This window comes from Schistosoma haematobium, chromosome 2, assembly GCF_000699445.3.
Source record: "Schistosoma haematobium chromosome 2, whole genome shotgun sequence".
NCBI classification, from domain to species: domain Eukaryota; kingdom Metazoa; phylum Platyhelminthes; class Trematoda; order Strigeidida; family Schistosomatidae; genus Schistosoma; species Schistosoma haematobium.
In genome coordinates, this window is record NC_067197.1 from 7172664 (window position 1) to 7185308 (window position 12645).

Consider the following 12645-nt stretch of genomic DNA (forward strand, 5'->3'; position numbering starts at 1 on the left):
TAGAGAAAATACAGTTGTTCTCGAATGGACTTCTACATGAAGTTTGTGCTGATGATATCATTCAGAAGAACTATGAAAGCTTCAAGACTAAACCATTCAGCTCAGAGAACAAAAACTACATTAAAATCATTCACATGAGCTATAAATCTTCTCCACCATCTTATAAATTATAGTCTTATCGTATTCATTAACATAATCTAGTGCTGACATTTAGTTTATACCTTAAAGATTCCGTTTCAAATGCTTTTTACTTAAGTTTTAGATCATATATACATGTAATACCTTAAAATCTATATAAATCATATTTCATATTAATTATAAATGAACTCATGAAGAAACAATGATTATTTCAAGTGACAACAAGTTGTTTTCTGCTTCTTTCATTTAGAAGTAAACAGAAAACATACATAGAGAAATTAATTAATTTATGATAGATGTATAGTTTTTCTCAATTTTGATATTAGTCAAGTGTAAATTAGATAGATACATAATAAATTGTCATTACTTTTGGTTGGTTGCTTGGTTGCTTGGTCGGCTATTTGATTTCAATATTCAATAATCATTCAATTGAATGATTTCATTGATAATGAACTCATTCACTTGAATGAAAACTCGTTAATTAGGTTCTAATTCCAAAAAATAAAGTGAGGTAGATACAAATTATTGATTTCTATTGAAAAATATATTATGAAATTCAAATGAATAAACGGATTATGTAGTCAGTTAATTAATTTGTATACCCATTAGTTACATTTAGATTAATAGAATTTGATTGTGGGGGGGGTGGGATGGGGAGGGGAGTGGAGAGGAGAGGAGGGGGAAAATGTGAGATATTAAATGTCTATTTGATTATATTATTAAACTATAAAGTTTAAGGAAGATCAACTAATCATTGTAAATTTTATGTTTGTTTGTTTTTCTTTTAGTGGAAAATTTTTATAATTAAAACTGACAAAACATGCTTTAATAATGAACACTTATCAATTTAATATCAGAATGAGTTTTTTGGATATTATAGTGACCAATGAAATTCAACCAGGTTTTTTACGAGATAGTAACTCACTGAAGACAATGATGGACGGTGGTGCAATTTCGTGGATTGGTCGAAGTTAGACATTAACACCGTTGGGTGGCGGCTTAGTGGTCTAGTGGTTAAGCGTTCGCTCGTGAGACCGATAACTCCTGGGTTCGGATCTCGCGAGACGGAGTCGTGGTTGCTCACCGATGGGGAGTTCCATACTAGGATGAAACGGCCACTCAGTGTTTCCAGGTTTTCATGATGGTCTAGCTTCAAGCAAATCATGATTTCAACTATCAAAACTTATCCATTTGACTAACATAGAGTTAAAAGAATTCATGACAATGCAATAGTTTGAGATGAGCTTCAGTAAGAAAAATAAAAGCTAAAATGATGGTGCGAAAGGATTGTGTTTTTCATCATTTATTATTCAGTTTGAAATCATTCTGATTTTATTGAATAAAATCTCTATCACAAATTACTGAATTATTTAATTAAACAAGAGTCACTCTACAAAACAGGCTATTATTAGAATGAGGGTTTGTGGAGATTTAGTAATTTTTAATAGTTGAATTCATGAATTTATTTAAGCTGGATCACCATTGAAAACCTGCGCACTGTTGAGGAGCCCCACACTAGAATGAAGTGGCCATCCGGTGTTTCCAGGTTTTAAATGGTGATGTAGCTTAAATCGAATTACAAACTCAACTATTAAAAAACAGACTACGCTACATGCTGGAAAAATGTAAACGTGATACATTACAGTTGTTGTCAAAAGATTATAACGTAGATGCTTTACTATATTTCACCTATAAGTATACATTATATACTTAGAGTCATAAGCATAGAGCTGACTTAAAATATTCCAGTTAACAATCGAATCTCATGAGGCGGGATTGTGGATCCACACTTCTGAGGAGTCGCAAAATAGAACGAAACTGCCGTCCAGTGCTTCCAGGTTTTCCATGGTGGTCTAGCTTCAATTGACTCATGATCTCGACTATTGAAATAAATATTTGTTATTCAATGTTGATAGGATATTTTTAAATGTGTTTATTTTTGAATATTTCGCTTTGCGTCTTCTCAACTTCGTAAACAACACCCCCGCCGCAAGAAGGCAATGAGTAGGACTTCTCTGGCAGGGGTTGTATTCATGTGGCCATGTAAGAGCATTTAAAGAGAGAGAGGGCTGGCTGTCCCCTCTCTCGGCCGTACCAGGGCATTTTAGGGCTTGAATTGAGATGTCTAACTGGTTTATCTGACACCATTAGTTACTGAGACATAGGCTTAGTAACTAAGTAAATTTGATAAGTTGTAGTCTCTACCCATTTAGTCACTGATTTACAGTAACTAACTAACTTGTTTGCTAGGCACAATACTTATTATTAATTGTAAGCATTTATTTCCTCCTATTACAAGTATCCGAAGCTAAAACCGACCAATCACTGTGTTTTGTCTATGCTGTTTTATGAGAATGTCCAAATTCTGTCCTCATTGTCACCATTAGTCAAATAAAAACGATTAGAACTGTTGGTAGTGGGATTTGTAGCCTGATTTCTATGTAAAATTGAAAGTATGTAACAATGGAATATATTTTATGATTCACAGTATTCTGATGCGATACGAATTTAGTATCATACAAATATTTATTCTTACAGATTTTAAGTGACAAACTGATTTTAGTTAGACGTCTGAAAACATAGAATCCCTGGAAGGCTGTTTAACTAAGTATAGAGCATTTCAACAGTTCTCACCCACGGTTTTACACTCGGGAGTCGAACTCAGGACTGGTTTTATACTCGTACGCTTAAGCTCTAGATTACTATGTCTGCATTCAATGGTGTGAATGCATAACTTTAATTAATTCATGAAATTTAGCAGCCGTCAATATATATTCGTTCTGTGTGTATTTTATTCTAAATTATATGTTAACTAACAAGTTGTACAGACATCATGCAACACTTTATGTATGACGATCTGGATTTAAAATATCCATCCAAAAGTATGATTGATCCAATTAACAAGAACTCTAAAAATCATAAGTCTCAATTATTATATTATTATCTTTCTTTATTAAGTGGACAGTTGTTTACAGCTTTTATTTAGTAGATTATTACATCTTTTTACTTTTAAAACTATTACACAACGTAAGCTCTTGATGATCTTTGACTACTACTACTACTGTGGTGTGTGCTACTTATATTGACATAAGTAGTATATGATGTTAGTCGTCAACAGAAGATCGGGAAGCAGAGTGACAAGAGGGTCGAACAGTAAAGAATGGAAACAAAATGCAATTTATATTAAAATGCAAGAACAATGAAGTCTGAGTCATTTTGAGACAATTGGTGGACATTTTGCAAATTAAACATTTACTTTATGATTGTTAGATTTTATTAACAAGTCCTGTTATTTTTGTGCTAAATACATTCGATTGTCCCCACTAGTGATCTTGTTCACTACACTACTACTACTACTACTACTACTACTACTACTACTACTACTACTACTACTACTACTAAATGTTGCGACACCCCTTTCTTATTCAATGCTTAAAAGCTTTGATTACATTAAAATAACACCCTTCCATGTATAAACCCTTATACTCGTTACCTAAAATCTGTTGATAGTCATAACTATATTATGCAACCCCACTTCATTTTCGTTAACTTTCACTTGAAAAAGTTTGACTATCTTTGATAATTTTATAAACTCATTCTATTTTACTGTAGACTATTACATGTAAAATTTCAGAAAATGATATCGTCGAAAAGATAATTTCCTTTGCTAAAACAACATTCCTTTTGATGAATCAATGAACTTCTTTCGTTGGGTCAAATTGTCATTATTCATAAAATAAGATCTTACGAATGTTTTTCAGCTTTCAGTATCTACTCATCATCTTTGATGGAGTAAGTTTTTCTATCAAATCAGCTTCTACAAATTTCATTTCATTCACTGTATACTAGATGGATAGATTTTGATTGAAATCATGAATTAATCTAAGTTAAACCACCGTTGAAAATCTAGAAGTACTGAACATTATTTTTGTCCTAGTGTGGAATTACTTGGCAGTGCTTGTCTACAACCACGCATATGGGAATCGAGTTCACTATCTGAAGTCTTCCACGCGAATGCTCAATTTCTGTAGACCACTGAATCGGTCTCTGATGGCGTTGATGCCTAACTTCGATCAATCCATTTCACATTGTCCTTGATGGGTAACTGCCTCAAATCTGAGATGGATTTGCTCCACTGGCCATGAGGTCTCACTAAAACTCTGAAAATCTCCTCTCGAAGCTAGTCTCTGGTGAACACATGACAATTGTCAATAAGGGGTTGTTGAGATTGTTGAATTTGATTGAAATCATGAATGGATCTAAGACGTATGTATTCCAAATACAATTATCCTTTATTTCTTCAAAGGATAGACAATTAGGAAATTATTTCGATAACTACATTGTCTCCGTTCGAGTTTCCAAGTATTTATCGTATCGCTATGGTTTGGAAACGTTTTTTATAAGAACCACACTTAAGTATACATATACAGTTTGCGCTCGTAATTATTTAGTTCAAACAAATCTTAGACATGATGATTTCCTTAAAATACAAACAGATGGCTGAAATGTCCAAGGAAAATAATCTCAATAACCGAACAGATATTACATCTACTAACTTGATTTTAATCTAAAATATGGATATGAATTAGAGTATTATGGTACTTGGATGTCCTGGTTCTTATTATATCTGTATATTGTTGAAATCACTTTAATTATGATATAAAATTGGTTTCGTATAACTTTATAACATTTAATAGTTGAATTCATGAGTCAGTTGAAGCTAGACCATCATGGAAAACCTGGAAGTACTGGACGGCCGGTTCGTCCTATTGTGGGACTCCTTAGCAGTGCGCATCCACGATCCCGCCCCCCACGAGATTCGAACCCAGGACCTATCAGTCTCGCGCCAGGCGATTAACCAACTAGATCACTGAGCCGGACGATATCCAACGGTGTTAATGTCTTCCAGGTTTTCCATAGTGGTCTAGCTTCAATTGACTCATGATTTCAACCAGTGAAATATATATAATTAATTAGTTACTAACCTGTATGTGTTCTAATATGTACATACATATTACTATAATGTCTTGTTGTATAATTACATAATTTACATTTTAATAATGATTCACCTGTACTAGTTGCATGGGTTTTTTGTAAATGTCTTAACAAATTTTTTTCAAATCGAAAACATTTATGACATAATGGACATAACATATTTTGATCTAAAATAAATTCATTAAAATTTAATGGTGGAGAATATGAAATAGATGGAATTGTATTAGTAGTAGTAGTAGTAGTAGTAGTAGATTGTAATTGTAATTTTGTATCATCAATAATTTCATTGAAATTGGATTTATTCAATGATATAAATGATGAATTCATAATTGTATGTTTAGTATTCAAAGAACAATCAGTGATTGGTGGTGGTGGTGGTGTTGTTGCTGCCGCTGATAATGATCGTGATGGGGATGATGATGATGATGATGTTTGTTTCCAAATTGAACTATTTTGATATAATTCAGGATGATAATTTTCTGTACAACATATATCTGACCATAAAGGGTTACATTTAGAATGATATATTTCGGGTATATTAAATGAAGTCCTATATGAATCTAAATGATACTTATTATCAACATGAAAATCTGTATTATTATTATTATTATTATTTTCATCATTGAATTGTACTGTTGCTTCTTCAAGAGGTAGATTATCATCTAATTTCAATAAATGATTACTTTCATGGTTTATATTCTTGATCAAAGTGTTGTCATCATATAAATTATTACAATTGATTGATTGATTTAACCACTGATATAAGCAATTTCTTGACTCATAATTATTATATACATTAAACTGATGATATGGTTCAATGATATTTGTTGAGGATAACAACGATGGTGATGATGATGTTGATGACGACGACGATGATGATAATGATGATGATGACGATGCCCAATCTTTGTTAGATGATAAATATTCAAATAGTAAGCTATTTAATTTATTCAAATATTTTTTGATTAAGGCATTTCTATGAGTTAAATCGATTAGATCTGGATTTGTATGGTTTCCGTTACTATCATTACCATTATTATTATTAACCGGACTATTAGTAGATTGTAATCTAGTCATTATGTAATTATCATAATTTGATAAAATTACATTCTGTAAAGTTTGTCGAAACAATTCTGTTCTCATTAATTTTGTCCAGGTAAATAATAATAAAGGGGATGGTATAAATTGTTGTATATAATAATATTGTTTTGTATAATTTTGAAAAATATTTACCTCATAATTATCATTTATGATCTTCTTATTCGGATCATTATTATTCTGATCATTGTTAAACTTATCATAATCACTATGGGGATCTAAATGATTGCTGAACATTTGAATAATATGATGTATACTTGGGTTATATTGTATAAATCATAGATTGTTTATTAAGGATACTGACAGTTAGAATAATGATGAATTATTCTTATTCATTTAGAAACTGTATAATAAAATAAAAAATGGAGAAGATTTATAGCTCAGATGAATGATTTTGATGGAGTTTTGTTCTCTAATCTGAATGGTTTGATCATGAAGCTTTCATCGTTCCTCTGAACGACATCATCAGCACAAACGTCTATTTGAAGAACGATGAAAACTTCACAACCAAACCATCCAGCTCAAAGAACAAAACTCCATCAAAAATAAGAAGTAAATGAATTCAATGAAGAGATGTTTATGATTCTTTTTTAAAAAGAAAAGACACAATCTCCAATTACCGAATCCATATCTTATGTAACATACTTGATTTCTAGTGAAGAATGTAATGATACAATTTAGAATAAAATATACGAAAATTTTGATGAAAATTAGCATCATGAACTAGTTGATTTCAGATAGAGAACTATTGGAAAGTATAGAGCAATTGATAGTTATTTTGTCCTGGTATGGGACTTTACAGGAAATCTTCCAACGACCTTCTCTGGAGTCAAACTCGTGATCTTCAGATTACTGAGTTAGTGACATTTAATAGCTTACATCTCCGGGTTCAATTAATTCGTGACATTATTGTTGTCTATAAATAAGAGGGGTAAGTTTGCAACTAAATGGAATGTGAGTGCTGGATAAAATTGATTCCTTTCAATCACCCATGATATTTAATCATGTTTATTTTTCTGTTAATATTTTGTGTACAATCGTCTTGTTTTATTAGAAATAAAAACCTATTCATCTGTGTACCTGAATTTTCAGTCTACAATAAACTACTGGTCTTTTATTTGATCTCAGATCATACGACGGCTTAAACCAATGTTCTTGTAAGCAGCTATCATTCGATCCCATTGTATCCCTACATATCATTCATTGACAAGCATTGTTTTACCTTATTTTAACAATCGCAAATTTGATCATGAAATCAAGAAACTTTAATCCATAACTTTATACTAATGCCAGTCCTTGAATATAAGCTATCTTAAAATTGAACGATATCTCTGAAAAGATCAGGAAGAAGCCTATGCAAATTCTACATACTGATTTCATTCAAATATCGCATACTCATATCTTTTGAAATATAAATATAATGTACACAAGTACCTATCAGGTAATTTAATAATGATGTGAATAACAGTCTAGCGGTTTTTAGTATGCAATTTGTACAATTTAATGTTTGGACTGGGAAGGAAATAGGGTTAAATAATTCTAAGAACTGATAACTTTGTAACAAAATATTATATTTGCAATGATCAGTCACTGAGTAGTGACCATTGTCATCTTGTACAGTTCTTGATGATAATTTTGTTACCTGTCCCTTCCTACAATCTAGATATTTCAACAAGTTATCTGTTTTATTGATTGTTTTAACACATCATTATATCTATTCATTGCATAACCTATTCAGATGCCGTTCTGAAAATTGTACAACATTTCATTGTACAAGTTACAAAAGAGACCAATCAGAGACATCGTGGTTGCTGGAAATATGCATCAGAAAGAATGTACATTATTTCGATGTCATTTGACTGAAATGCTAACTTCCAACTGGTGATCACTCAATACATTATCTTCAGGATCTACCAAGAAGTAAGAAACGGAACCTTGTTGAATTACATTGTGCTGAGAATTCTACATTGTACCAAAAATACAATACTGAATAAAGCTAATAAATAAATAAACATGTACGTTAATACATATTAATTTCAATGGTTAAGATCATGAGTGAGTTGAAGCTAGACCACCATGGAAAACCTGGAAGCACTGGACGGCCGTTTCGTCCTATTATGGAACTCCTCAACAGTGAGAATCCACGACCTCGCCCCCTGCGAGATTCGAACACAAGACCTACCAGTCTCGCGCACGAACTTTTAATCACTAGACAATTGAACCGGCATCCAATGGTGTTAATGTCTAACTTCAACTAATTCACGAAATTGAGCGATACATCCACCATTGTCTTCAGTGAGTTACTATCTCACAACAGACCTGGTTGAACTCCACTGGTCACTACTTCTCACTAGAACTCCAGGAAATACCTCTTGAATCCAGTCACTAGTGAGCATATGTTGATTAATATCAGATGGGTTTTGTGGATATTATAGTAATTCCAACTGACTCATGATTTTAACCATTGAAATTACTATAATATCCACAAAACTCATCTGATAATAAATATTAATTTAAAACTATTACTTAGGGTTAAGTTTAATAATGTGACAATGAAATAACTGAAATACAATAGAAAAGGTGTGGAAATACTCTACTCATATTACTTATTACTAAAGGTTGAAATCTTTTGCAGATTATTTTTATCAAATTAAAACTTTACAGAGCATTTAGCCATCCCATTATAAGACGCTTTTTTGATAACGTTTATAGGAAATCAAAGATAGTGTTGAATGATGATAAGAATTTATTTCAAAAATCGATTGAATTTGAAAATGTTGGCTACTGGATTCCAATTCAAGGATACAGTTATATAGGATCATGGGTGGATATTACTATGGAGTTTCAAATAAAAAGTCAAATATGTATCCAATATTCCTTGATTTGTTATAGTTTTCCAATCACTACAAACCAATGAACAATGGACAACTGTTTTATTCTGATATAGGATTCCTCAGCGCGAGATCGAATGTTTTAGGCTCCTAGGGCTTCCAGGTTTTCAGTAGTGGTCATATTAAGATAAATTATATTTTTAACTTTTTTAATGTTATGTATGCCGATGATTTAATGAACTCAAGAGCCCTTACAAAAGGGTTAAAGCCAGTTGTATAGGCAACTGACACTAAATTCGAGTAGATCTGTAATATTTAGTTTGTAATTTTTTTTCCGAGTCGTATATTATATAAAGAGATAGGAAGCCATCGTAATAGAATTAATACATTAAACATATTGCATGAGGTGACAGACGATATCGTGGAAGAAAATTGATCAAGAATCATTTGTATATGAAGATGTGAGACTTTTAATCACTGTGTAAAAATATTCTTCGTATATGATAGTGTAATAATATATTTCTTATCATAAACTACTCAGTCAGTAATCAGTTTGTTTAAAACGTTAGAGTAATGATACTTATGAATTTCTCATATACACTTTAAATGCTAATGGGTTAAATGGATATTAAATGGGAAATTTGTTACTATATTTTAGCTTAAAGTCACTGTACTGTGATGAATAAAGACACCTTTTGTATAGCTATTATTATCAGAAATATTATTAGAATGGGGGTTTGTGGAGATTGTAGTAATTGTAATAGTTGAATTCATAAGTTTATCTAAGCTAAACCACCATTGAAAACCTAGAAGCACTGGACGGCCGTTTCGTCCTAGTATAGAACTCCTCATTAGTGGGCATCCACGATCCCACACCAAAGCGACTCGAATCCAACACCTTCGCTGTTGCGTCTGAACAATCAACCTCTATCTAGGCCACCGTGGCGGCATCCAACTGTGTTTATGTCTAACTTTAATCAATCCATGATTTTGCTCAACCCTTCATCCATTTTCTTCAATGAGTAGCTATCTCACACCCAACACAGTTTGAACTCCACTGGTCACAGTTTCTCACTAGAACTCCAGGAAATCTATCCGTTGGATGCCGCCTCAGTGGTCCACAGGTTAAGAGTTCACGTGCGAGACAGAAGGTCTTGGATTCGAGTTCCTTAGCGGGAGATCGTGGATGTACATTTCCGAAGAATCCCATACTGAAACGAAATGGTCATCCAGTGATTTCAGGTTTTTAGTGGTGGTCTAGCTTTAATCGACTCATGAATTCAATTATTAAAATTATCAGGTTTATCAAACTTCCCAGTTTATTAAAAAGGAGACAATCTGAATAAAAATTGTCATTCGTTCTACAGTTTTGCATTCGAATTAATGATTAAAAGTGAGTGATTAAGTTTACGGCCAGTACATTGTTGAACATTATGGCATATGAATTTAGAATTGCAATGGTTGAGATCATGAGCCGATTGAAGCTAGACTACCATGAAAAACCTGGAAGCACTGGACGACCGTTTCGTCCTACTGTGGGACTCCTCATCAGTGTGCATCCACGATCTCGACCGTCGCGAGATTCAAATCTAGGATCTATCAGTCTCGCGCGCGAGCGCTTAACCACTAGACCACGATCCCGGTCTAGCTTCAACCGACTCATGATCTCAACCATTGAAATTACTATAATATCCACAAAACCCCTTCTGATATAAAATTAGGGATTGGTTGTAAAATAAAGTAAAATTATTAATATTCCCACTAGTAATTTCCATAATGTTCGATAATTCAAAAACTTTTTCCCTAGTTACTATTTATCTGTCTTTTATAAACAGACTATTGAATATCAGACGGTACTGAAATAATATAACTTTCTAATTCCGGATTCATCAACAGTCAGTATCCACGACTCAGTATAGAATCGAACCTTAATACAATTTTCATAATTCAAAGTAAGATCACTAATAATGAAATGGATGTAATTACAAAATCACGTCATTATTTCAGGTAAACATCTACTTTTTCGAATTACATAATTGAAATTACTTAGCACAGTTATTATAAGTGTTAACTTATAAGTCACATATCCTGCATTGTTGACTGAGCTATATTGATAAGAAATTATCACAATAGCCAATTAAGTCGAAGTGTCAAGGCAAATGTGAACTTAACCACTGCCACATAATCAATCTCAGAATCATTCAACAATACATCAAATCCCTATTCTTAATAACTATCATGAGCACACTAGTGGCTGGCTTCGATAGAGAACGCCTTTATTTCGAGTGAGAAACCAGGTCTAATGGAATTGTATTGTGCCGTGTATAAGAAAGGTATTCACCAAAAGCAATTAAAGGTGTTCACATAATATCGCGGATTGACTGAAATCAGATATGGGCACCGATAGATCTTCCCTCAATGATCTAGAAGTGCTCTCGTCCAAGATAGAAGATCCTGGGTTCAATGCTTTTTAGTGGGGTTGTGAATACAAAGTACTGAGGAGTTTCATACTAGAAACAAGAAATGAGTAGTATGTAGTAGGGTTGAAAAAAAGAAGAGTGAAAAATATTGTAAGATCGGATATTTTGTAGGAAACGGAAATATAATCGCCTACTATATTAAAGCTGTCTTCTTTTCCATAAGTGACTTCTTCATAAATTGGCTTCGTTTTGGATATCAGTGGAGACCACCATGTACTGAACATCTATTTCATCTTAATATGAGATTCCGCAAAATAATCACGTTCTCAGTAGTGATTTACATTGAGATAAGACCACTGATGTACACTACTGAGGAGTCCCATACTAGGACAAAGCGGTCGTCTATTGATTCCAGGTTTTCCATGGTGGTTTAACTTAAATCGACTCATTAATTCAACTCTTAAATTACTACAATCTCGACAAAATCTTTTTTCTGATGATAATTTATTAATTTCAATGGTTAAGATCATGAGTGAGTTGAAGCTAGACCACCATGGAAAACCTGGAAGCACTGGACGGCCGTTTCGTCCTAGTATGGGACTCTTCAGCAGTGCGCATCCACGACCTCGCCCCCTGCGAGATTCGAACCCAGGACCTACTGGTTTCGCGCCCGAGCACTTTATAAAATAAAGAATCATATCACTAAGATATTGAATTCTTAATATTGACTGAATAACTTAATTTTCTTTTAGTTTCTAAAAGAAATTTCATTTTCTTGATTTATGATTACAATTGAAATTTAGGACAGTCATTTTATTACATTTGAGATTATATCACTTGTATGCATCTGGATCTCATTGATCATGTTCATATTTAAATGTAGCACCGAACATTATGAATATCATCGCATTATGTACTTAGTCATTGAGTCTAATGATTTGTATAAAGGGGATGACATTTATTATATTTAAGGATTTATGAGTTGCAATTATTCATATTTGGTAGTAAAATCCGACCTAAGGCCTCCTTATGGAGCTGCTAGATAGTGGAGAAAACCTTGCTAGTCAACTTAACAGGTCGCAGAGATCGAACCGATCACCCAATCTATTGTATCTGATCAATCCTCTAGGGTTACCAGATGTATATGTTTATGTATGAGAATT

General features: G+C 32.9%; 1 protein-coding gene across 1 annotated transcript; it reads right to left on the reverse strand.

Annotated features, from left to right (window-relative positions):
- Positions 1-5118: 5118 nt before the first annotated feature.
- On the reverse strand, positions 5119-12180 carry MS3_00006110 (uncharacterized protein; the record flags this gene model as incomplete). The annotated part of the gene is made up of 4 exons (XM_035731337.1): positions 5119-6487; positions 8259-8479; positions 8706-8726; positions 11824-12180. 4 exons carry the CDS (start codon positions 12178-12180, stop codon positions 5119-5121), a joined length of 1968 nt encoding a protein of 655 aa, XP_035587346.1.
- Positions 12181-12645: the final 465 nt, after the last annotated feature.